Below are 27,503 nucleotides of genomic sequence, written 5' to 3' on the forward strand. Positions count from 1 at the left end.
CATACAGCCTGCTAACAAGCTGTGATACAATAATACATAATACTACTACACGAAAAATGACCCAAATAAAATACGATGTAGATTCAAATGAGGAATCGATAGTAATTTGCATTTTTTTTTGCTGTTATAAGTTTTCTTTTATTTTTTTTAAAGATTTTATTTATTTATTTGACAGAGATAGAGACAGCCAGCGAGAGAGGGAACACAAGCAGGGGGAGTGGGAGAGGAAGAAGCAGGCTCATAGCGGAGGAGCCTGATGTGGGGCTCGATCCCCTAACGCCAGGATCACGCCCTGAGCCGAAGGCAGACGCTTAACTGCTGTGCCACCCAGGCGCCCCTGTAAGTTCTTTTAAGGAGCTCAAAAACTTTAATCACATTATCAAATTATTCATAGTGGAAAGAAATAACTGAAGAGAAAGAAGTGACCAGGAATAACAGCAGGGCAAATTTAATAGCCTATTTGAAGGCCCAGTAGAACACTACTGTCAAAGTAAGGTGGAAGGGCATTGTTTCAGGGAGGATTCTAATGAATCCATCTAAAAACAAAGATCCTGGCTCTTCATAACACAGAGCAGGAGACCAGGTTTCTACTGATAACTTAAATTTCCCAAATACGAAATATATTTTCTTTCTTCCCAGTGCAGTAGGACTGTGGATCTCTCCAAAGAATTTTTAAAAAAAATCATTTAGAGAAATTATGCTTTATTCCCAATTAGGTATATTTCTTTTTTGAAAAATTTCGACTAAATGTATACATAAAATGCATGTCCTTATGTCCACAGTCAGGCCTTATTAATAGTCATTCAGATTATAAATGCCCAAAATGTTTTGGAAAGGTCCCCCCACCCCCCTCCCAACCCCTGCCCCATTCAGCAGCAATCCTGAGGATTCTGCAGCATTGGTCTGAGAAATGGCAATCTTCATCTGAAAAAACCACCCAGGAAGCCACCCGCAGATCTGTTCTTTATCTTCTCCATGACATGCCATGATCTGGGGCATCTGGCAATTTTTAAACTTTGTGTTTAGGTTAAAAGATCAGGGTTTGAGAAACAGGGGGTGTAGTAGGGGTGTGTGTAGTGAATGTGTGTGTGTGTGCGTGTGTAGGAGTGGAGGAGAAAGTCATTAAAAATAAATTGACTATCTTTAGATGACAGGAACTTGCAGAGCAACTAAGAGGATCAGAGAACTAATGGGGTCAAACAGACACTTAGCAGAGGGTGGGGGTCAGCACATCAAGATTGCTGGTGTGATGGAGAGGACAGAGAAAGAAAGGTGACACAAGAGAAACAGAAAGAAAGAAAAAAAAGAAGATACGGCAAACCAAGAGTTTCCTTTCAGTTCTGCCTTACAATCTAGGATTTCTTTTGTAAGAAGAATATGTGAATGTATTTTCATCTGTTATTTCAGACTTTGTTTAATAAGATACCTCATTCGTGTAGTTGATAGAGAATTGTACAGATGAAGGGACATTGAAAATAACTTTCAAACTGTGGAACAAATATTTGTGCAGCGAGAGGAGGAATGGATCACATTTTTAAAGACAGAAAGCTAAAGTACAAAGTGGTTTAAAGAAACAAACTGAGGGCTTCAGAGGGGAGGGGGGTGGGGGATTGGGATAGGCCGGTGATGGGTAGTAAGGAGGGCACGTATTGCATAGTGCACTGGGTATTATATGCAAATAGTGAATCATGGAACATTGCATCAACATCTGGGGATGTACTGTATGGTGACTAATATAACAAAATAAAAATAAAAAAAAAAAAACAAAACAACTTGCCTTATTCTTTAATAGCAAGAACGAGGCTTGAACCCTTGAACTAGCAGGTCTCCAGTCTCCTTCAGCAGCATTCTACCCTACAGCCCTGCCTGCCAATCCCACTGTCACTATTTCTCTCATGTATTCTTCCTACATTAGTTTCACAAAAACATGCCGCATACTCAAACCAGCTCTTCTGAAATGACTCAACCAAGTACTCCTGAGTATAGGGTTTTTATCGTATCCACATACTTTTGGTAGATAGAATTTATTCATTCAGCTGATTTCAGGTAAGGAAGGAAAACAAGAAATAGAGAGGAGACAGGAATTTATACTTTCAAGTTCTTAATAGGTTTCTGGGTTGAGATGATGAAGCCTGGAAAGAAAGAACGAGGGAAGGACTTGACTTGCTTAGAATAATTGCTTGTCTAGAAGAAGATCATGTTAGGGGTTGTGGGCACTTATTAGTTTGGCAAAGTTTTCATCTCGGTGAGCTCAGTGTAAATAAGAGTCTATAGCGATGTTAGCACAAATAAAGTGGGAGACAACTTTTAATTAAATGCTCACTGAAGGGTGACTTTGAAAAACTCTGAGAGTTTTAATTTTTTTTCAAAAAGAGAAAATCATGGTTTATAATATCTAGATGGCTATATGTTTATAAAACATCCATCCCTGTAGTACTTAAGTGCTTTGGCAAGTAAGCCATTTCAACACCGAACAATGCAGAGGAAGATGAATGTCTTCCTCTCTGTAGAATCTGTGTACTCTGGAGCTAAGTCTATACAATTCTGTACTAAACTGAAACATAAAAGTGGTATGAATCAGGCCCAGCTCACTTCAGCGACCTTGATTTTGGCTGTTCCTTATTACTAAAGTGTGCGATTCCCTGCTGAGAGCTATGAAGCAGCCTCCCCCTGGAAGCCCGAAGTGGGTGAGACACTAAGAAAACCTCGATGGCATACCTTTTGGGGCTCCTTCTCTTATTCCGGAATAACGGCACACAAAAATGGCTTTCATATTTCTTCCTGATTTGTTATGAGGTACATAAACAAATCGTGAGGTTCCACAGTCTCAGGCTAGATTCTAAGAAACCGCCTTTCTGGTTCATTATTCAGTGAATATGTACCTGTAACCAGCTATGCACTCAGTAAGTTACACAATGTGCTGTGCTGACGCAAAGGTGATACAAGCATGCTCAAGAATACACATTTTAAGTGAGAAGGTAAAACAAGCAGAGTACTGCCCCAGCACAGGGGTGCGTGTAATTCAGGGTGTAAGCTGGGCAGAGGCAAAGTGGTTTAAAAAAAAAAAAGAGGGAGACACTGAATCTAGTTATGAACACTGTGGGGACAGCGACACGGAGGCAGCAGCTTCTGAGCTGTGCTAGAAGAGGGCCAAGTAAAGAGGAGTTAAGAGAGAAAACTTGCCTGACAAACCATGTCCTGACCCAGGGTCAGTGCAGTCACCATGAGTAGCAGCTTGACCGTAGTGATAGTTAATGAAGCTAAGGTGAGACAACAGTGAGTTATTCAGCCAAGTCCTTATTTATATTTACATTTGGATAAGGCTCCCTGACAGCCAGTGTTATTTATTTTTTTTCTTAACATTTGGGGGCTTGGAGGATTAAATGGCGAGACAAGAAGACAACACCCAGGAAGCTGGACCGTGAGGGTGGGCCATGGCTGCTATGCCTGAAGGAATGCAGCAACAACAAGGAACTCTGAGGCCTAGCTAGGGGGGCCAGGGGGAAGGAAAAATTGAGTGTATGGAATTGTGGAAAAAACAGTAAAAATGATAGTGATGGGCACCACGGAAAAGGGTGGAGGGAAGAACAGTCCAAGGAATCCACATGAGCTCCTAGAGAACAAGCAGAAAAATGGAAGCAAATGTAGGGTGTATCCTGGCACTGTGCTGTTATTTATGTCTCTTTCTTTCCCATTTATCCTTTACATTAAACCTATGAAGTTGAACCCATTATCTTTTTACCCTTAGGGAAAATAAGGCTTAAAATGCTTATGGAAAATGACAAGATCATTCCACTAATAAGTGGCAAAGGATTTGAATGCAGATTTATTTAAATGCATGGTCTCCTGTGCCTGTTTCTAGGATACCACGTAACTTAGAAATATCTGAAATTAACTTAGCTAAATATAATTCAGCCATTGATTCTTTCCTGCAGAACTCTTTATTTTTCAGAAAACTTACAGTGACCCTTGTGGTTTTCATTCACTCATTTATTCATTTGTTTATTTATTTTGTTTGATAAAGTTTCAGTGTATTTGCTAATTGTACATGCATGATATGGTCCACTGATTAAGACAAGGCTTCTGGTGCCAGATTGCCTGGATTTACTATCCTAGCTTTTGGTTTATCATCTTCACAATGGAGATGAAAATAATATATCTCTCATGGGGCTATTAGGAATTAAATGAGAAAATCTAAGCAAAGCATTTAGGAAAGTGTCTGTCATATAGCAAGCACCCAGTAATGTTAGCTGCTGTTATTAATACTACGTACCAGGCATTCGGGGACACACTACGGGCACAAATATGAATATGGCATAGCTCTTGCCTTTGAAGAATTTATACTCTCAAAGAGAAGACACACATGTAATGGCTAATTGTGCTTGTGCAAACAGGTGATGCCAGAAGAGAAGGGAGTTCTAGGTCATTTCAGGGAAAGGGAACAGCATGTAAACTCCACGGAAGTATGAAATGCCCTCCAAGAGTGGCTTAACTGGAGCACGAACAAGTGTGAGAACGGACTGCAGCTGGTACCAGTAGAGAAATGAGGCTGGGTCAGCTTTTGAAGGGTTCAATATGCTTGGCTACGTATGGAGTTGCACTTTATTTTGATTGGATGTGGTAATAATGGAGGTTTCCAAGCCAATTTTAAGGATGGAGGAAGGTAACCATCTGGACTCCGCACTCTGGATCATAAGCTTGAATGAGAAGAGAATGGGATGGAGGGGAATAATAGTTGAAGTACGAGAAAAGAGAATAAGAAGTGTGAAACAGTAGGCGGAGAGACTTGGGATCCTGGTCATTTCATGCCAGAGAAATGAAAACATATCTATACAAAAACAGAAAGGCACATAAATGCCCTTAGCTACTTTATTTGTAATAGCTAAAAACTTGGAGTCAACCAAAATTCCACGCAATAGATAAACTGTTAAACAAACTGGTACATCAGTACCGGAGATCACTAGTCGGCAATAAAAAGCAATGAACTATTCACGCATGCAGCAACTTGAATAGATCTCAAGGGTGTTATGCTGAGAGGGAGATAAAAGGGCTATTTCAAAGGCCACATACTGTATGATTCAACTTATATAGCACTCTTGAAAGATTAAAAATCACAGGAAGAGAGGACATATTAGTTATTATTAGGGTTTGGGGATAGCGGGGAAGAAGGAGTGAGTGTAGAATGAAGATTTTTGTAATAGTAGGATAGTTCTACAACTATTGCAGTGGTGGTGATACATTCTGTACATGTAATAAAATGGCATTGAAACATTTGCATACATTGTATCCATGTCAATTCCCTTGATTTGATATTGTATTATAATTACTTAAGATGTAACCATGGGGGGAAACTAGGTGAAGGGTACATGGGACCTCACTATGTTATATCTTCACAACTTCCTGTGTATATACAATTACTTCAAAATAAATTGTTAAAAAAAGCTTGTTTAAATATTACTAGAACCTATTGCAATATGATAAGCTATGGATTATTAATTCTTTGTCCTTCAAAAATTATGGCATTTTCCTATTTTCTCAATGTAGCCCTGTATTACTTTGAAAATGCATTAAATTTACTAAAAATAAGTCTGACTTATTTTTTGATGGCTTAAAGCTAAAAATAATAACAGGCAGGATAAAAATCCATGAATAGCAGACATGGAGATGCAACTTTTCTGTAAAACTGCCTCTGAAAAGTGATCCAATCAGAGTGATTTCTAGAATTTTCTCACACTAGTAACTCTCTTCTTCCCTGTTTAGTTATGAGGTAGTCAACCACATTTTCTACTTAAAACTCTTGAAAAATAAACTAAGCAATATTCTTGCATCTGCTCTAAATGTAACTGTTAACCTAGAGATACAAAGTTTCTCAAGCCACATTTCTCTTCAAGAAGATATGTGGTTCGGGTTTTATATTAAATAGAAACCTACTAGTTTCCATATACTTCTACATCTTTCCTCTCCCACCCAAGTCTGTGCCACAGATAAAGCTGTCTTTCTTCAATGATGTCACTCTCCATTATTGCTGGGAAACATTCTAAATTCTTCAGCAAGCTTTATTATGCTTTTCAGGATTGGGTTCCACTTTTCTTTTCTATTTCATTTCCTGCCACTCTTACATCACCCATCTCAATTCAGGAAGGAAATTAACAGATTTTGATCATCTGCCCTTTGCTAGACACTATCCTAGGAATTTCATTCCTCTCTTGCTTTTGTCAATATTCTCCAGTAAGCCACCCCTTCAGTCTTTTGAAATTCTCTTTCAAGATCAAACTCTCAGATGATACCTCTGTGATGCCTGATAGCTTTTCTTCCTTTCTCCTTCCCCTCTTCTCCAAGTGATTGAATTAAATCCCTCCTTTCCTATGTTCACACAGCATTTCACAAATAAATTTATCATACTTCCTATGTCATCAAATTCTACACCCCTATGTCTCTAACTAAATTGTGACTCAGGGATAATATCTAAATATCTTTTTAGACTCAATACCTAATATGATGTTTAAATATATCTATTCAGTTGAATTAAATGAATAAAGGGAATATATTTATTTAGTTTTTATAGTTAGAAATACCTCCATTTCCAAAAAGAAGGATTGTAATGATCTCTTTGGATAGTAACTTGCTAAAGATAGTTACATAGTTTTGTGAGGGCAAAGGAAGGAAAGAAAGAATTTCATTAGAGAGCACCTGCCAGTTCTACCATTCTCTCTGTACCCAGACCTGGTGACAGACTTAGACTTCTAAGCTAGCTCATAGTCTATTGTGTGGCACTGAGAAAAACAAATGCTCAGTATGTTTTTTCTTTTCCAAATGTGAGCAAATGTGGATAAAAAAAGTCCTGTTATTAGTATGCTAAGGAAAAAGGAGACTTCTCCAGTGACAGGATAGAATATGGATCTCTTTTTGCATCTACTTGGAAAGAAATTTATCCTAAATTAGTTTATTCAGTGACTACATGAAGTCAAAATTTGTTTAGTCCAACCTCAAACATAATGGTGAACGAATGTTTCAAACATAAAAATATGGTGGGATTTTGGGATCCCTTCAAATAGACCCAAGCTTACTTATAGCCCCAGGAATTGAAAGACCTCAAGTTTCACCACGGAAGACCAATCTGATTCTAAAGTTATTAATGACTATAACTGTACAACTGTGATTTCCCTCATAGCTCTTTTCACCTTATATGTGAAAGAAGTGGTTTTTTGAAAATTGCATCACAACAAAAACTAATGGAACTAATGTTCATGATGTTATTACCCAGTGTTTACTCTGAAATTGGCTTCAAAACTTCACATGCTCCATATCACCGTTGCCAATTTTAGCCTGGTTACCAGTAGAAAAAAGTACATTCCATTTGCTAGGTATCTAAAAACAATTAGCTACATGTTGTTACCATTCAATCGCAATGAACAAGTCCAAATATTATTAGAGTCTTGTAGAAATTGCATGCTTTTTCCTTTAGAAATTGAAATGTACACCACAATATTACCCACCCCAACTGTGTCATCATCTGTCACACGACATCGTATCAAGCAGCAGAACATAGTTATTATTGAAGGGGTATAAAATTAAACTTGGGAATTATCTTTTCAGGGAAATTTTACTTTCAAAATTTTAATTAATGGCAAGTGCCAACTAGAAGGTTAGATGTGGATAAATACCTAATTTTGAAAAAGGGATAAATTTTGTAAAATGTATTCAGTTCCTCATGAAAAAATCTATCAGATTTCTCTTACCAAAATGTAAGAGTTTCTGTCAACCATCTATCTATTCAGAAGTAGCAGCTTTTCCCCTCTCTCTCACCGACTTCCCTCTATCTCTGTCCCTCTGGGTCTGGAGAAGCAACTTTGAATTTTGGGAATGAACACGGGGCTGGTGTATGTATGCCAATGACATAGCAAAAATGAGCTGAAAAAGGTGCATCGACAAGCATTACTTCATTTAGTGATGAGCAAACCTTATGAATATAAACGATTAAGGAGAATGATATTGGATGGCCTTGTGGGTTTTGTTTATTCTAAGAAAAATTAAACTTAGAATTTTCCAAGAAAGTTTGACATTAGTGGCAAATGGAACTTTAAAAGTTCCCAAGAAACACTGCTGGTAATTATGTTTACCAATGCAGCTGAGGCATGAAATTAGAAGATATCTTTAAGTTTGGGGAGAGAATCAGGCTTCTCTTAACTCCTTTGGCTCAGATTTTTCCCCTTTCAAAATTAGTCTAGTGATAAGATTAGAAGGAAGGGAGATTTATTATACCCACTGTTGACTTTTAATAATGTGAGCTGCCATTAGAAAGAAGTAATTTTTTTAAGAAATGAAAGCTCAGTTATTGTGGATTGTGGAACTATACTTGTGGGAAACATCATGTGAAATTATGATCTTTTTTTCCATTAGGTTTTACCTTTAGAGAAACCTTATGGATGTAAAATTTGATAGAGGCTTCTGTTCCCACTGCTATTGCATAAAAGTCAAGATACAAACTAATGCTGGCAAAGTTGGTAATGACTAAATAGTTCAGATACACACACTCACCATGAGGTCTGCAACCCCAGGGAAGCAGATTAGGCAAACAAACTGTAAAAACAATCACTAGATAAGGAAAAATTTCAGTGGGTAAGACCATGGATTGTTATCGAATTGACATGGGTTAGACTTCTAGTTCTGACATTATTGGCTATGTGATCTTGAGAATTTAACCTGCAAACTTCTGTTTCTTCACCTACATTATGGGAATAATAGTAATGCCTGTGTTTTCAGGGTGTTTTTCAGGAATAGATGAGATAATACATGAAACATGCTTAATAAATTCATAATAAATTCTTAGCGAATGTTAGTCATGATTTTTATTCCATTAACTATTGTCATTTATTGTGTAAAATCAATTATTTTATTTACTAAATTGTCTTCATGTATTTATATAAAATGTTTCAAAGTCAGATATGAGGTACATTGGTTTTTAGCTTAAGTACATCCAAAATGTGACAAGTTAAAGATAATTGATACAAAGTATATTAGTGAGATATACACTCTATCTTAGTTTTTAAAACTATTTTTCTTAATGTGATTTCTTTTTTAAAAAAATATTTATTTATTTATTATATAGAGAGAAAGAGCACAAGCATGAGGGGCAGAGGGAGAAGGAGAGAAAATCTCAAGAAGACTCCATGCTGAGCATGGAGCAAACCACGGGGCTCAATCTCATGACCCTGAGATCAGGACCTGATCTGAAACCAAGAGTCAGATGCTTAACCAACTGTGCCATCCAGGCGCCCCTTTTTAATGTGATTTCTATTGATTGGATCTGCCAAGTGGTCCTATCCTGAATGGCAGATAACAATTATAGACGTAATTCACTCATGTTAGGATGTATGCCTACAAAATGTGCCCCATATAAAAATCACCTAACTTTTGATATTTATTTCCTCAGACCAAATAAGGATTTGAAACAACCTTTACATCCTCAAACTTAGCAATGAATAAGACAATGACATATCCTTCATAATGTTCTCTGAAAACAACTGGCCATACAAGAGATGGGAATTAGAGTGGTAAAGTTAGAACATAGGTTCAATAATCAGAGATTAAAGTATGGTGTTTAATCAATCACTTACTAGCTGCATGATTTTGGGCAAGCTACTTATCAACTTCAGTTCTAAAATGGGTTATTAATAGTATGTATTTCAGAAGATGGTGTAAGTATTAAATGAGCAAATGCATGTAAATCATTCAATACAATCTTGCTTTCTGTGGGTGCTCAATAAATGTTAATTATTATTTTCATAGTTTTACTGATTTCATTGATTTCTTGGCTGGGTGACTGCAGTAATTTTCATTATTGCTTAAAATAGGATTCTGATGGACTCATCAGTTAAGCTTTCCATGAACTTCACTGTGTACCACTTATAACTGATGCCCCACATAGAGCTGGCTATAAGGGTAGTAAGAAGGTATGAAGATTTTGCACCAATTAAATAATGGGGAAAAATACTTGAGAAGCCTGATTTGATAAGAGAAGTTGGAAACATCACTTTCAATAACTGGATGAAATAATTAACCGTCTGTTATGATTATTAGTTGAATTTGAGGATTTCAATTGTATACCACAGGCAACTGAAAAAAAGTACCCCATTTCTTTATAGAGCATTAATTCTTGATTTTATTTTTTAGTATTGTGTTATAATAGTTTTGTGGCTATTAATGGACTTCATTTACAAATTTTTCTAAAGGGAAGAAGAACTCTTATGTTTTTCTTTAAAGATCAATTAAATCCCTAATGAATTCCTTCGCAAATCTAATTATTCATAATTTTGAATTGTCAGTTTTGTTGAGAAAGAATGTTCTTTAACTCTAAGACAATTTACACTATCTTGTTCTTGGATGAATAAAACATTTTCAGGAAAATGTTTCTTAAAACAATATACAGAACATTGTGTTCTAATAAGGCAAGAGTTGTGCTGTGGTGCTGATCGTATGGCGCGAAACCACAGGAGCAGAACTGGCTGTGCTGGATCATAGGCCTTCGGGCTCTCGGAGCTCATGGGAGTGGCATTCATGAACTGAGGCATTGACATAGGTAACTTTTAGGATTCAAGTAAGTGCACCACAGTTGGTGACAACTTGCCACCATTGCAGCTGAACAAGCAGCAGTAATCATGACCACAGTAGCTATGACATTAGCTACAATGTAATGAAGAGACAAACAGAATGTGGTCTTATCTCTTTAGAGCTACCCTCTCTCTCCCTCTCCTCCTGCCCCTTTCTCTCTCTTTTACTTTCCCTCTTTCCCTACCTGTCATCTATCAATCATCTAAGGTCTATCCAACTATTTACTCAGACAGTTATTTATGGGACAGACTCAAGACAAAAACTGGTACTGTCAAACTTGAAATATATATATTTTAGTATGACTCCTTTTCCTTCCTTTTTACAATGTCCAAACATAGTCATACTTTGTGGAAGCTAAAACACTGAATATGTGTTTTTCTTCCAGGAAAATGTGGGAAACAATATTAAAATTATACCCAGAATTTTATTTTATAAAATATGTTCTACCAATACAGGGATACTTGCATATTGCAAAATTAAGCCTTTATTCAAAAGGAGGGTGTAAATTTATTATCAGATACTTTCTACTTATTTAAAGAGCTCTGGCTACTCTTGTCATTCCTCATGTTTTGTGGCACTGGAATCTTTGTCTACTTACTGGATGGAGCTTTCGATGCGGGTAATAGTGAGGAAAGCAGCAAGATTTGCTGTGTAAGATGAGATGACAATCAATGCAAATAGCCACCAAGCCCCCATCATCATTCGAGTGGCCAGAGTCGTGTATGGGACCTCTCCACCTGTGGAAAGAAGCAAATAGAATAAAAGAACATCAACAAGCACTTATTGAGAATCTGAGGTCATACACAATCAATACCAAATTAACTTTTAAGTACTGAAAAAAATCTTTTGACTTAACAACATCAGCATGGATTTCTGTATTTTGGTTGTGTTCATTACTTCATATTTAATTCCCTTTTATGATGCTATGTAAGACCCAGCCAAAAAGAACCAAGATAAATATTTAGTGTAACTTGTTTCAGTGATACTTCTTCTACCTTCTCATTCAACCCTAGAGTTAATTACCCTCTTATTATAACCACAGATAGTTCGTTTATTTCCAAATGCTTCATTATTCAGTAGTTAGGTGCTATTAATACTATTATGCCTACATTTAATATAACTTCTCAGATTTCTACTTCAGTAAATAATATTGAAAATTATTTTTGGTTAATTTCCCTAGAATCATAGCTTACTTTTATATATATGTATAAATATTTATATATAACATATAATATATATAATCACTTTATATATATATCACATCTTCTTTATTCATCTATTGATGGACACTTGGGTTGCTTCTATGTCATTGCTATTATAAATAATGCTGCAATGAACACAGGGGTACATATATCTTTTTAAAATTAATTAAAAAAAAATTCCAATATAGTTAACGTACAGTGTTACTTTAGCTTCGGATGTATGATATAGTGATTCGACAATTCTATACATTACTCAGTGCTCATCATGATAAGTATACTGTTAATCCCCTTCACCTATTTCACCCATTTCCCACCCACCTCCCCTCTGGTAACCATCAGTTTGTTCTGTATAGTTAAGAGTTTGTTTCTTGGTTTGTCTCTCTCTCTCATTTTTTTTTCTTTTGCTTGTTTCTTTTGTTTCTTAAATTCTACATATGAGTGAAATCATATGGTATCTGTCTTTCTCTGACTGACTTATTTCACTTAGCGTTATACTCTCTAGCTACATCCATGTTGTTGCAAATGGCAAGACTTCATTCTTTTTTATGTCTGAGTAACATTCCACTGTGTGTGTGTGTGTGTGTGTGTGTGTGTGTGTGTGTGTGTGTCTGTATGCCACATTTTCTTTATCCATTCATCATCATAATGGACACTTGGGTATACCAATTTACATTTCCCCTAATGGTTCACAAAAGTTCTCTTTCTCCACATCCTTACCAAAATGTTATTTCTTATCTTTTCGATACTAGCCATTCTGACTCGTATGAGATGATATCTCAATGAGGTTTTGAATTAAATTCCCCTGATGATCAGTGATGTTGAGCATATTTTCATGTGTCTTTTGGTAATCTGAATGTCTCCTCTGCAAAATTGTCTATTCAGGTCCTCTGCCCATTTTTTTAATTGGCTTTTTGGTTTTTTTGGTGTTGAGTTGTACAAAGTTACATGAAGTCTTTAACCTTGATTAGAGTTGTTATCACCCACATGGAAGGATATTTGTTGAATTTTATTTATCCATGGCATAAAATCTGCAACTTGGGTAATTCAAATATCCTTGTAGAACCCCCCCAAAATTATTTGATATCTGCACTTAGAAATCAAATGTTAAAAGTAATAGGACTGTTGACTTCCAATTCTGGTAATTCAAAACAATTCTCTCACAGCAGCCAGACAAATTAAACATATAATTCATTTCAGATCTAAAGAAGCAATAAAAAATTAGAAGATCAAGGTCCTAGAGAGGAAGATAATCCAGAAATATGACCTGGTATCTAGAACTGCTTTTCCCTGAGATATAAACACCAATTTAATGAGAGGAAGCTAAGAGACTGAGAAGCTGAATAGTGCTTTTGAAAGCCTTCAAAGCTTTAACAATTAGGGCTGGGTCTTGCCAAATGTAGGGAGGTGGGACAGAGAAAACCAGAAAATCCTCATTTGCTTGGATACCAATAATTAAAATTGTATTAATCCATGGGTCAAAGAAAAATCACCGGAGGAAAAAATATTTTAAAGTTGATGGTAATAAAAATATTCCATACCAAAATTCCTTAAGTTTTTTTTTTTTTTTAAGATTTTATTTATTTATTTGACAGAGAAAGACAGCCAGCAAGAGAGGGAACACAAGCAGGGGGAGTGGGAGAGGAAGAAGCAGGCTCTTAGCGGAGGAGCCTGATGTGGGGCTTGATCCCAAAATGCCAGGATCACGCCCTGAGCCGAAGGCAGACACTTAACGACTGCACCACCCGGGCGCCCCTAAATTCCTTAAGCTTTAATAGCTAATGCGATGTAGCTAAATTTGTGTTTAGAAGAAATGAAATGACATGTTCAAAATATTGAAAGAAAATTGCTGCCAACCCAAAATTCTATATACAGTGAAGCTGTCCTTCAGAAATGGGGGAATAAAGACTTTCCCGAATAAAGACTTTTCCAGAAACAAAAGCCAAGGGAGTTTATTACCAACAGATCTACTTTACAAGAAATGTTAAAAGGAGTTTTTCTAGTGGAGGTGAAAGAACACAAATTCTCAATATAAAACCTTAAATGTATATTGTAAATCTCATATGTAATGGTAAATGTGTAGTCATAGTCAGATTCTGTAATATGATAACAGTGGTATGTAATTCAATTACAACTCTAATTTAAAGGTTAAAAAAACTAACATAGTAAAAGTAATCTACAATAATGTACAATAATAATACCAAAAACTACAATAATCTGTCATTATTTACACAATGTTTAAAAAATGTAATTGTAACAGAAATAACCTAAAGTGTGAGGGGGAAAGGAAGTAAAAATTTAAAGCTTACAAATTCTATTGAAGTTGTTATCAGTTTAAAATAGTGTGTTATAAGCTTAAGAGGCCTCCTGGTAACCGCAAAGAAAAATCCTGTAATAATGACACACACACAAAAAACATGATAAAGAAGTGAAAGCATAGTGATACCAAAAGACATCAAAACACACAAAAAGACAGCAGGATAAGAAATAAGGGAAAACAGATCTATAAAAAATTCAGAAAACAGTGAGCAAAATGTAAATAGTAAGTTCTTACCTATCAACAATTTCTTTAAATGTAAACAGATTAAAATTTCCAATTAAAAGACATAAAATAGATGAATGGATAAAAAAATCAAGATTCAACAATATGCTGTCTAAAAAAGACTGACTTTAGTATTAAAGGCACTTATAATGAAACTGAAGGAAAAAAGAATCTTTCAAGCAACTTTGATAACAAAAATAACAAAAAGCAGGGGCAGCAATACTTATTTCAGACAAAATAGACTTTAAACTAAAAATGATAAAAAGAGACAAAGAAGGACATTATGTAATGATAAGGGGGTCAACACATCAAGAAAATATAACAATTACAAATATTTATGTGCCCAACATTAGAACATTTAAATATATAAAGCAGAAACTAACAGAGTTAAAGAGAAATAAACAGTAATACAGTAATAGGTGGGGACTTCAGTATCTCTCTCTTAACAATGAATAGATCATTCAGACAGAGAATCAATAAGGAAACAGTGAACTTGAAAAACACTGTAGACTAAATGGACCTAACAGAGATAAACCAAACATTTTATCCAAAACAGCAGCTATACATTCTTCTCAAGGGCACACGAAACATTTTCTACAATAGAGCATATTTTAGAACAGAAAACCAGTCTTAGAAAATTTAGAAGATTAAAATTACACCAAGTACATTCTATGACTACAATGGCATGAAACTAGAAATTAATAACAAGAGGAAACTTGGGAAGTCAAGAACACATGGAAGTTAAGCAACACTCTCTCGAACAACCAACGAATTACAGAAGATATTAAAGGAGGAATAAAAAAGGTTTCTTGACACAAATGAAAAGTGGAAATACAATATACCAGAGCTTGTGGAACACAGCAAAAGCAGTTTTAAGAGGCAGGTTTATAGCCATAAACACTTGCATTAAGAAGCAAGAGGGATCCCAAATAAACAACTTAACTCTATGCCATAAGAAACTAGAAAGAGAAGAAGAAACTGAGCCCAAAATTAGTAGAAGAAAGAAAAGAATAAATATTAGAGCATAAAATAAATTAAATATAGAACAGAAAAACAATTGAAAAGATTAACCAAACTAAACATTGATTCTTTCAAAAGATAAACTGAATTCACAAACCCTTAACTACTATAAACAAGGGAAAAAAGAAAGAACCCAAATCAATATAATTATAAATAAAAAGGAGACATTACAACTGATACCAGAGAAATTCACAGGATCATAAGAAGCTACTATGAATAATTATTCACCAACAAACTGGACAATGTAGAAGAAATGGAAAAATTCTTAGAAATGTGTATAACTTTCCAAGACTGAATCAGGAAGAAACAGAACATCTGAATACACCATTTACTAATAAGGAGGTTGGGTCATTTATAAAATATCTCCCAACAAAGTAGAACTGAGGACCAGATTGCTTCACTGGTGAATTTTACCAAACATTTAAAGAATTAACACCAATCTTCAAACTCTTCCAAACAACAGAAGAGGAGGGAATCCTTTCAAACTTCTCTTAGGAGGCCTGCGTTATCTTGCACCAAAATCAGGAAAGGGCACTACTGGAAAGGAAAACCATAGGCCAATATCCCTGATGAATACAGATGCAAAAATTCTCAATAAAATCGTAGCAAACCAAATACAGCAGCACATTAGAAAGAATCATTCACAAAGAAAAGTGGATTTTATCCCTGGAATGTAAGGATGGTTCAACATATGCAAATCAACAAATGTGATACAAGACATTAATAGAATGAAAAACAATAATCATATAATTATCTCAATAGATGCAGAAATGCATTTGATAAAATTCAACATCTATTCATGATAAAAATTCAACACATTAGGCACAGAAGGAACATATCTCAACATAATAAAGGCCACATATGATAAGTCTACAGCTAACATCATACTGAATGGTGAAAGGTTGAAGGCTTTTTCTCTGAAACTGGGAACAAGATAAAGGTGCCCACTCTCATTACTCCTAGTCAACATAATAGTAGAAGTCCCAGCTAGAACAATCAGGCAAGTCAAAGAAATAAAAGGTATCAAAACTGGAAAGGAAGAAAAAAAACTGTCTCTATTTGCAGATGACATGATTTTATGTATAGAAAATCCTAAAGATTCAACCAAAAACTATTAGAGCTAATCAATGACTTCATTAAGTTGCAGGATACAAAATTAAAATATGGAAATCAGTAGTATTTCTATACATTAACAACAAATTTCCTAAAAAAGAAATAAATCAATTTCATTTACAATAGCCTCAAAAAGAGTAAAATACTTAGGAGTAAATTTAATTAAAAAGGTGAAAGATCTCTACTCTGAAAACTATTAAGACTTTGATGAAAGAAATCAAAGATGGAAAGAAATGGAAAGGTATCCCATGTTCATGGATTAGAATTAACATTGTTAAAATGTCAGTATTACGAAGAGCCATCTATAGATTCAATGCAATTCCTAGCAAAAATTCCAATGGCACTTTTTAAAGAAGTAGAAAAAACATGTTTAAAATGTATGTGGAACCACAAAAGACCCCAAATAGCCAAAGCAATCCTGAGAAAGAAGAACAAAGCAGGAGGCATCACTCTTCCTGATTTCAAGCTATACTATGAAGCCACAGTTATCAAAACAGTGTGGTAGTGGCATAAAAACAGACAAATAGACCAATGAACAGAATTGAGAGCCCAGAAATAAACCTATGCATGTACAGTTAACCAATATCTGACAAGGGAGCAAAAACACTCAATGGAAAAAAACATATTCTTTTCAATAAGTGGTGCTAGAATAATTGGATATTCACGTGTAAAAGAATGAAATGACTATATCTTACAACACTCACAAAAAGTAACTTGAAATGGGCTAAAGACTTAAATGTAATACCTGAAACCATGAATTCCTAGAAAAAAACTTAGAAATAGAGCTCCTTGACATGGGTCTTGTTAATTTTTAGATATGACACCTAAAGCACAAGCAACAAAGTCAAAGATAAACAAGTGGGACTACATCAAGCTAAAAAAGCTTCTACACAGCAAAATCAACCATCAATAAAGTGAAACCTACAAAATGGAAAAAAATATTTGCAAACCAAACATCTGATAAGGGTTCTTGTAAAAATATATAAAGAAATCATACAACTTGATAGCAAAAAAAAAAAAAATAACCCAATTAATAACTAGGCAAAGGACCTAAATAGACATTTTTCCAAAGATGTATGAAAGGCCATTAGGTACATGAAAAGATGCTCAACACCACTAGTCATTAGGGAAATGCAAATGAAAACAGCATTGAGATAATTACCTCATGCCTGTTAGAATGGTCATCATCAAAAAGATAAGAGATAACAAATACTGGTGAGGATGTGGAGGAAAGGAAACCTCCTGCACTGTTGAGGGAATTGTAAATTGGTACAGCTGCTATGGAAAACAGTATGGAGGTTCCTCAATTTAATTAAAAATAAAATTATCATAAGATCCAGCAATACCATTTCAGGGAATATATCCAAAGGAAATGAAAACTATTAACTTGAAAAGATATCTGCACCCTTATGTTCACAGCAGTGTTACGTACAATAGCCAAGACACGGAAAAAATGTAAGTGTCCTCTAATGGATGGATGGAAGTTGTGATACATATATACAAAATACATACAATGGAATATTATTTATCCATTAAAAAATGAGGGAATCCTACCATTTGTGACAACATGGGTGGAATCTGAAGGCATTATGCTAAGTGAAATAAGTGAGATAAAGAAAGACAAATACTATATGATCTCTCTCGTATGTGGAATTTGAAAAAAAAACACAAACCCCCATATAAAAATACACCAGACTTGTGGTGATCAGAGGCACAGGGTGGTGGGAGGGGAAATTGGAAGAAGTTGGTCAAACGTACAAACTTCCAGTTATAAGATATGTAAGTACTAGAAATATACAACATAATAACTACAGCAATTTTGTATGATTATACAAAAAAAGTTGAGAGTTCATCTTAAAAGATCGCATCACAAGAATGTTCTTTTTCTTGTATCTATATGAGAAGATGGATGTTAGTTAAACATATTGTGATAATCATTTCACAATATGTGTAAATCAATCCATCATGCTTAAACTTATACAGTGATGTGTATCAATTATTTTTCAATAAAACTAAAAAAAATGATCATTGGAATTCACTACATCAGCACTATAAAGTAAAGAAATCTTATAATCATTTTGGTGGATGCAGAAAAGGCACAGGTAAAATTTAACATCAGTTTAAAAAAAAAACACACCTTAGAAATAATCCAGCAAACTAGAAATAATTGTTCTTAGTTTCACAAACCTGTAGGAAACCAGGAAACCTGTAGCAAACATCATTCTTATTAATAAAATAAATATATATATTTGTAAAGATTTTATTTATTAGAGATAGAGAGAAAGCCAGAGAAAGCACAAGCAGAGGGAACAGCAGAGGCAGAGGGAGAAACAGCTGAGCAGGGAGCCTGATGAGGAACTCAATCCCAGAACCCTGGGATCATGACCCAAGCCGAAGGCAGATGCTTAACGGACTGAGACACCCAGGTGCCCCCAAATAAATATATTTTAGAGATTCTTTTAAAAGCTACAAGTTGTGGGGCGCCTGGGTGGCACAGCGGTTAAGCGTCTGCCTTCGGCTCAGGGCGTGATCCCGGCATTCTGGGATCGAGCCCCACATCAGGCTCTTCTGCTATGAGCCTGCTTCTTCCTCTCCCACTCCCCCTGCTTGTGTTCCCTCTCTCGCTGGCTGTCTCTATCTCTGTCGAATAAAAAAAAAAAAAAAAAAAAAAAAAAGCTACAAGTTGTTACCACTTGTATTCAGTTGACGGTACACAGTATATGGGAACAGCCAAACAACAACAATAAAAAAAAAGAAAAAATACTTAAGAATTGGAAAAAAATGAAATAGAAGTTATGGATTGGAGCTAGTATGAATATGTATGTAGAAAAGAGAATATAGAGTAAATTACTAAAATTAATGTTAGTTAACAGTTTGCTATGGTACAGACTTCATATTCAAAAATCAATCAGATATGTATGCCAGCAGCAAAACCTTAAAACATGGAATTAAAAATATATACCAACTGCAACAGCATTGAAAATATCAAATACTTAGGAATAAAGATGTAAAAGACCTCTACATGAAAATCTATAAACTTTCTTGACTGAAATAATATTAAATAAATGGATGGATATATGATGTTTATTGATCCAAAGACTCAATATTATGAAGATATAAAGTCTTTTCAAATTGATCTATAGATTCACTGAATTGCCAATCCAAAATCCCCAGGTTCTTTTTGTGAGAGAGACAGAAAGAGAGAGAGAATAAAATGCTGAATGTAAAATTTATATGAAATTGTGAAAGGATAAAAATAGCCAAGACAATGTTCAAGAAGAAGAAAAAGCTGACTGTAGTCAGCTGCAGTCAGCTGGTCTAGCTGACTATAGCTGTATACAGTAATTAAGACAGCGTGGTATTTATACAAGGATAGACCATATCAATGAAAATTACCCATGTGTACACAGACACTTGATTTACACACAGCTGGCATGGCAATATATAGAGAAAGGGAGGCCTTTTCAGTAAGTACTACTAGGTCAATTTGGATACACATGTAAAAAATAGTAAAATTTGTCTCCTAATTTACAACATACACAGAAATCAATACCAAATGGCTTATATATAAATACATAAAATATAAACAGTAAAACTTCTAGAAAATAATATAAGAGAATGTATCTAACATATCCACAAGATCAGGTAGCAAAAGATTTCTTTTTTTTTAATAATATTTTTTTATTGTTAGTCACCATACAGTACATCCCTAGTTTTTGATGTAAAGTTCCATGATTCATTACTTGCGTATAACATCCAGTGCACTATGCAGTATGTGCCCTCCTTACTACCCATCACCAGCCTATCCCATTCCCCTGACCCCCTCCCAGCAAAAGATTTCTTGAACAGAGTACAAAAGATTGATAGATTTGACTACAGTAATACTTTGTAGTTCAAAAGACACCACTAAGAGAGTGAAGATAAGTCACGGTAGAAGATATTTGCTTATCTGCTGTTAATAGAATAAAAGAACTTATAAATATAACTTCTATAAATCAGTAAGAATAAAACAGACAGTAATTAGAAAAATGGGCAAGAGTCTTCACAAAAGAAGACAAATGGCAATAAAGGTGACAATGTGGCAACCTCAGTTAGTAGGGATATGCAAACTAAAAGAAAAGTGGACTACTACTACAGAACCACCAGAATGATTAAAGTAAAGAAACAGACAATATCAACTGTGGGCAAGGATGTGGAGTTACCAGAGTACCGTTGTTAGGATTGTAAATTGATTCAATCATTTTGATAAACAGTTCGCCAGCATCTCTGAAAACTACTATATGCTTTTCTTAAGACTCAGCAATTCCACTCCTTAGGTATATACCCCAAAGACGAATACGCGTACCAAGAGACAAGCACAGAAAAGGTTCATAGCAACATTATCCATAATGGCCTCGAACTGGAACAGCCTAGACACTCTTTGAGAGTCGAATGCATAAAGAAATTACGTTATAGTCATACAATGGAATATTGTACAGAAATAAAGACAAAAGATTTCATTTAAATATAGCACCACAGATGGATTTCACAAACTAAATGTCGAGTAAAAAACACACAAAAGAACGGCATACTGTATGGTAACTGTACAAAAAGAGGCAGCGTGAATGGGAGGGCTGGTAATCCTGTACGTGGGTACCTTTGGGGGTAAGCAATTAACGGTTGAGACAGGGCAATGGGGGCTGTGTAATTGCTAATGTTCTATCTTTTTCTAGGTAGTAATTACACAGGTGTTCCATTGTTGGGTGTAATACATTGAGTTGCACATTTAAAGTTTGTGCACTTTTATGTATGTAAATAATATTTCACAATTACATAAAATTAAAGAAATGAAGAAAGTAAGGGGAGAGAAATAAAGATCACTTTTTCCCTTTCTTTTTTTTCTCTCTGTCTTCACAATTTGAAAAAAAAAAAAAAGTATTTTCCTAGATTCAAAATGCCAGAGGAGACAATCAGCTGGAAGACAAAAAAATTAGTAAATCAAAAACACATCCCCACATGGCTAAAGTATGGCCGAATTTAGACTGGCAATTCCCGACAGTTCAGGATGCGCAAAAGTCTGACTCTCAGGTGGGGTATTTTGATTTTTATAACTCTCCCAATATCACTCTGTAGAAGCATGTGGAATTTGTATTTTCCAGAGTGACCCCTCTGCTACAGGGAGAAATCTTAACACAGATTTGAATGTTGATGTGACTGGTTTGCCACATCAAAAAGTGTATCAACCTTGCTACTGTATATATTATCGTGCTTATGAAAGTTGTTAAAGAGATAAAACAATGTTTTTCCCTCAGGCAAGATTGTAAAACTTGATAATTTCACCTGACTCAGGCAAAATTTTGTTGCTCTAAGTCTTTTCTGTATGAATATATATGTATGCATCTTTGTGTGTACCTGAAAATAGGGAAGCGCTAGCATTTAAGACTCTCCAATCTGGTTGTTTGGTATCAGGTTCTCAGGTTTTAAAACTCACAGAGTGTTTGTTATACACTCTTGGACTGTGGAACTCTTTTACGACATATGATTAAGAAAAAATAAAAGAAAATTATTACTTTTCCTTATAAACGTTCTTTTTTCAAGAATTGGATGCTTACTGGAATGAGGTTACTAGCAAAATGGCTAAAAACTCTTAGAGCTAAAAACTCTTACAGGAAATTTCCAATATTATGGGTTACTGAATATGTTCAAGTAAACTGGTAAACTGGAGTGTCAATAAATATTAAAATGTTTCACACTTACACAATCACAGTTTAGAAAATATAAAGAAGGATATTGTTTACCATAGCCATCGCCAGGGCAATCCCATTTAAGGATGGAGAGAATGTACAATCTCCTAAATGCTTAAGGTATTTATGTCATATTTATATATTACTCAATTCCTTGGAACTCATTCATAAGTAGTCAAATTGACAGACTGGCTGTGACTAGATCTGAAAGTGCTTTAATATTTCTTCCTTTGGTAGAGGGAGTAGGAGTAATAAGAAGGGGCTTATGAGACAGAGGTAATATTTGTCGTTGGCCACAGCATAGTAGGTCCACTGTTTGAACCCACTTGGCAGGTAGGGAAGATTTCTACAATGTGCATGTTGACTATTGTTACAACACTTAGCTTTAGGTGGTAAAGAGGGATGATGTAAAATCATATTGTGCTATGGTGATGAAGTTGTGCCATTTAAAATTATCTTTTGCTATTTTCTTATCATGGCAAGAACAAAGCCTCAGCTCAGGAATAATAAGCGTCCTTGAAATTTTGTATCTATTTTTATAAAGGTAAGGCAAATCTTTAACTCCCTTTGACAGTCAACATAAATTAATTAGAATTAATTATACTTACATTTTCTATTTAATGCAAATGGCACTGCTTTTATATCAGCAAACATAGCCTTTATTAACAAAACTATGACCCTCTAGAATGCCAGTTTCAAATACTCCACTCTCCTATGTCATCATCTATCTTTTTTTTTTTTAAGTTTTTATTTTAATCACCGGGTACTCATCATCATCTATAGTGAGCTTCCTTCTTCCGTCAAGCCTATAGACCCACCAAACAAATGCTGCTATGAACTTAGGGTGCATATATCTTTTTCAATTAGAGTTTTCATTTTTTTCAAACAGATACCCACTAATGAAATTCCTGGATTACATGGTAGTTCTATTTTTAATTTTCTGAGGGACCTCCTTACTGTTTCCCAGAGTGGCTGCACCAGTTTGCATTCGCACCAACAATGCACGAGGGTTCCCTTTCCTCCACATACATGTCAGCATTTGTTCTTTCTTTCTTTTTGAGAATAGCCATTCTGACAGTTATGAGATGTTATCTTATTGTGGTTTTGATTTGTATTAAGACTTTCATGTGCCTGTTGGCCATTCTACATATCCTCTTTGGAAAAATGTCTCTTCAGAAACTCTGTTCCTTTTTTAACCAGATTGTTTGTTGTATGGGTTCTTTATGTATCTTGGATATTAACCCCTAATTGGATATATGATTTGCAAATACCTTCTTCAGTTCAGTAGATTATCTTTTTATTTTGTTGATGGTTTCCTTTATTGTGCAGAAGCTTTTTAGTTTGATGTAGTTTCATTTGCTTATTTTTACTTTCATTTCCCTGACTTTTGGAATCAGAACCAAATCAAAGCAAAACAAACCAAACCAAACCCACAAAACGTTGCTAAGACTGATAAGGGACTTACTGCCTGTTTCTTCTAGGAGTTTTATAGTTTTAGGTCTTATATTCAAGTCTTAATCCATTTTGAGTTAATTTTTGTATATGATGTAAGATAGTGGTCCACTTTATTCTTTTGTATGTAGCTGTTAAGTTTCCCTGACACGATTTATGGAAGAGACTGTCCTTTTCCCATTGTATATTCTTGCCTCCTTTGTTGTAAAATAATTGAACAAATATGTGTGGGTTTATTTCTAAGTTAAAGATTGTGGTTCCAGCTAACTGCTCTGAAGCCTTCAAATAATACAAAGGGTAGAGGAGAAATTGAAGGCAATGAAAACTCAACTCAGAAATAAGATAAAATTTGGAAGTCTTGATGGAAGCTTTGAAGGAGTCTCTTAAATTATATAGTTCCAGGGCAGATATGACTGAGGACAAGACTAGGGCTTGACTATAAGGATAGCACAATTCAATCTTCGATTAAATCTTCTGCCTTATAAACCGTCTCATGGTTATTAAAGGGCATTGATGGGAAATCTGAGTTTTAAAATCCCTCTGAACCTCCTTGGTATTAGAAACAATCTCTCACTGCCTTGCTCTGCATAAATGATTCTCAATGACTGGCCCTGGGGAATCACAGTTCTCTCCTAGACTCACCTACCTCACCCTTTGTTGCCTCCAGATGCAAGTTAGATGCCAAAAACTGTCAGAGAAGTATAAAGCCCACTTATAAAAGTTTTATACCATACAGGATGGGGTATAAGTATCAATTAGGGCAAATATGTTACCTTGGGTGGTAATGATTAGATATTTAAGATATTGACTTGATACTTGAGGGTGGTGGTAGTAATTTGTTAGATTGGTTAGTTGAAGGATAGACCAATAATTAATGGATTCTTGAGGTAACCTATACACAACTTCTCTGGTATTTTATAGATATTCAGGGAGGTGGGAATGTTGGAATGGATTTGTTCTGAACAAACTGTTCATCTCCATGACTTCCTGGGAAAGCGACAATCCCTTCACAAAACGTTAAGAAATGCATGGTGGGGGGGGGGCATTATAGCACAAACATCTCTGAAGAGTTCTGGTATGCTGCTATTCATAGGCAATGCATAGCAATGTAATGGTACATAAAACCTTTGTAAAGCAATGTAATATATGGTAGTATAAACCTCTAAATTTCCAAAAATAGAGTACTTAAGTTAGCGATAATGCATCTGACTGGGAAAATGTTACTTAGCCAGTGAAAATGTAATAAATAGGATACAAACTTATCAATGTGGCATGACTATTAGTATAAAAAATTAAATTTTTTATATCAAGTTGAATGTGGTATCCCAGGTTGGCAGAAGCTAAGTGGAGATGTTTAACTATCAGAGACAAGGTAATATTACTATAATACAACATGGCTGTTTATGAATGGTAATTGGAGTGTACTGTCTGTCCTTCGGCAATAGCTTACCACAGGGTTCCTAAATATGAAATAGATAGGAAGCCTACCAAGATGTTTCTTGATATGTATAGGAAAAAAAGATCCTAGATCTGAGGGCAGAAATGTAGCCTCAGTTGCTGAATGGGAATTTGGAGCCTCTTAGTTCAGTTCCTAGAACTCCTCCAGTTTATGGTTCAGAAACCCAATATTAAAGAAGAGGGCAGGTTAGCATTTGTTGATATGTTCTTTTGGAGGTTTTTCTTAAGTAATTTTTAAAAAAGATTTTGTTTATTTATTTGACAGAGAGAGAGAGAGAGAGAGAGAGAGAGAGGAGAGAGCACAAGCAGGGGGAGCAGCAGGCAGAGGGAGAGAGAGAAGCAGGCTCCCTGCTGAGCAGGGAGCCCTATGTGGGCTCAATCCCAGGACTCTGGGATCATGACCTGAGCCGAAGGCAGACGCTTAACCAACCGAGCCACCCAGGCGCCCCTTAAGAAATTTTTAATACTAATTGTCAGACCACATTTATAATATTGTATTCTATTTTTTTCACATTTATAAATATTTTGATTTTATTTTACTTTTTAAAGCTTTTATTTTAATTCTAGTTAAACAGAGTTATATTAGTTTCAGGTGTGCAATAGAGTGATTCAACAATTCCATACATTACCTTGTGCTCATCACAAGTACACTCCTTAATCCCCTATACTACGGTATTCTGTTTATTACATTTTCACTGGCTGAACAGTATTTTCCCAGTCAGATATACTACAGCTTATTTCAGTATCATATTTTTAGAAATTTAGAGGTTTTATGCTACCATATATTACATTGCTATAAACATCTTTTTTGATACAATCCATGAAGAGAAGCTATTTGGTGAAAGAAATGAAATTTTTTATGTCTTATACAAGTGTTAAGCATTTTCAAATATTTTACAATATTATTGAACAAATAGAGACAGGTAATGTTACTTCTCTTTTGTTAACTTATGTCTTTCTGAAGTGCTGACATTTCAGTTGAATGACAAAATATTGTTCTGGGCTACCTGATAAGTTAATTTGCAGATAAGCAAAAGTAGGGTAGGAGGCATTAGATGATATAATCAAAATGGCAACTTCCTATGCATAAGAAGACTTCTCTAACTTAATATTTACATTTTCATAGTAATTATAATACATGTAAAGCTGCTTATAAATAATAGTTCCTTCTTTCCAACTCTTTAACATTATTTATTACAGCTCTGTTTTGAGGAGTTATCAGTTGAATAATAAATCTTGTCATATTTCACTTTTTCTTAATTAATGACAGTCCTTTACACAATCAAATGCCACCTATACATGATGCCCTGAAATAAGAATGTTCTTCTGATCAAATAAATACAAGATCGTTACCACTACAAAGCAGATATAGGATGTCATCATTACCCAAAATGTTCCTCTGCGCTTCTTTCTGGTCAATCTTTATCCCTAGTGGTTGGCACCAGGCAACGCAAATCTGCTTTCTGTCATTGTAAAATATTTTTCTTTTTCTATATAAGGTTCTTTTTAATTTCATATAAATGGAATGTAGTCTTTTGGGTCTGGCTTCATTTTACTTAGCACAAATGTTTGAAATTCATTCATGTTGTTCCATGTGTTAGTGGCTTATCCCTTGTTAGTGCTGAAAAGCATTCCATTGCATGTACCACAATTTGCTTATTCATTCCCCAGTAACTAGACATTTGTATTGTTTCCAGTTTTTGGCTATTATAAATACATCTTCTATGAACATTTGCAAAAAGAAAATGTTATTTCAACATTAGAACTTCCTGCAGAAGAAAATAATCTTTATAATTCTTGAAATTTCAGGATTAACAGAAGTAGGTGAGTTTTCCTGAACTCAGTAACATGGGATATATCTAATGAATACATTTGAAAAATGTTAAACTAAAAATTAAGTATAATTCAATTAAATAACTGATAGCTATACCACACAACCTGTATATGCTGATTTTAACTTAAATTCCATGTATCCACTGCTGTAACTCAGTAGAACAAAATTGAATTACATTACACATAAGTAACACTTGGCAGCTTCTTTTCACAATGTTTTTGTCATTTCAGCCCATACAAAATTCCCACTGTTTCTAATGAGCTAAAGAAATAAAAACAGCTAATTGAAAGCCAATTTTCCTCTCTGATCTTACAAAATTAAAACATTTGAGATTTTAGTAATTTGATCGGAAAAGGGATTTCAGTTTCCCAGTTTGTAAGGTGGACTACAAAGTAGTTTTACACAGGTTGTACACCAAGTATTGTCAAGGATCTTGAGGTTAAGTGCTACAGTGAAAGGTAGGCTCCCCTAAGTGCAACATTAAGAACGTATGGATGAACAACACATATAGTCTTTACCATGATTCCCCACCACAAACTGGCTTACTTTCA

The 27,503-nt window shown here is 35.0% G+C and overlaps 1 protein-coding gene across 2 annotated transcripts in view; it reads right to left on the bottom strand.

The window, feature by feature from the left end:
- The window catches only part of GRID2 (glutamate ionotropic receptor delta type subunit 2), a 1,348,780-nt gene that overhangs the window by 202,203 nt on the left and 1,119,074 nt on the right, over positions 1-27,503 (bottom strand). For both annotated transcript variants that reach the window (XM_087863984.1, XM_045791965.2), the window contains exon 12: positions 11,210-11,348. In XM_087863984.1, the coding sequence (XP_087720110.1) occupies positions 11,210-11,348 (139 nt within the window). The remainder of the gene's footprint in view (positions 1-11,209; positions 11,349-27,503) is intronic.

Source organism: Ursus americanus, chromosome 8, assembly GCF_024610735.1.
Source record: "Ursus americanus isolate L20-20 chromosome 8, mUrsAme1.1.p, whole genome shotgun sequence".
In the NCBI taxonomy this organism is placed as follows: Eukaryota; Metazoa; Chordata; class Mammalia; order Carnivora; family Ursidae; genus Ursus; species Ursus americanus.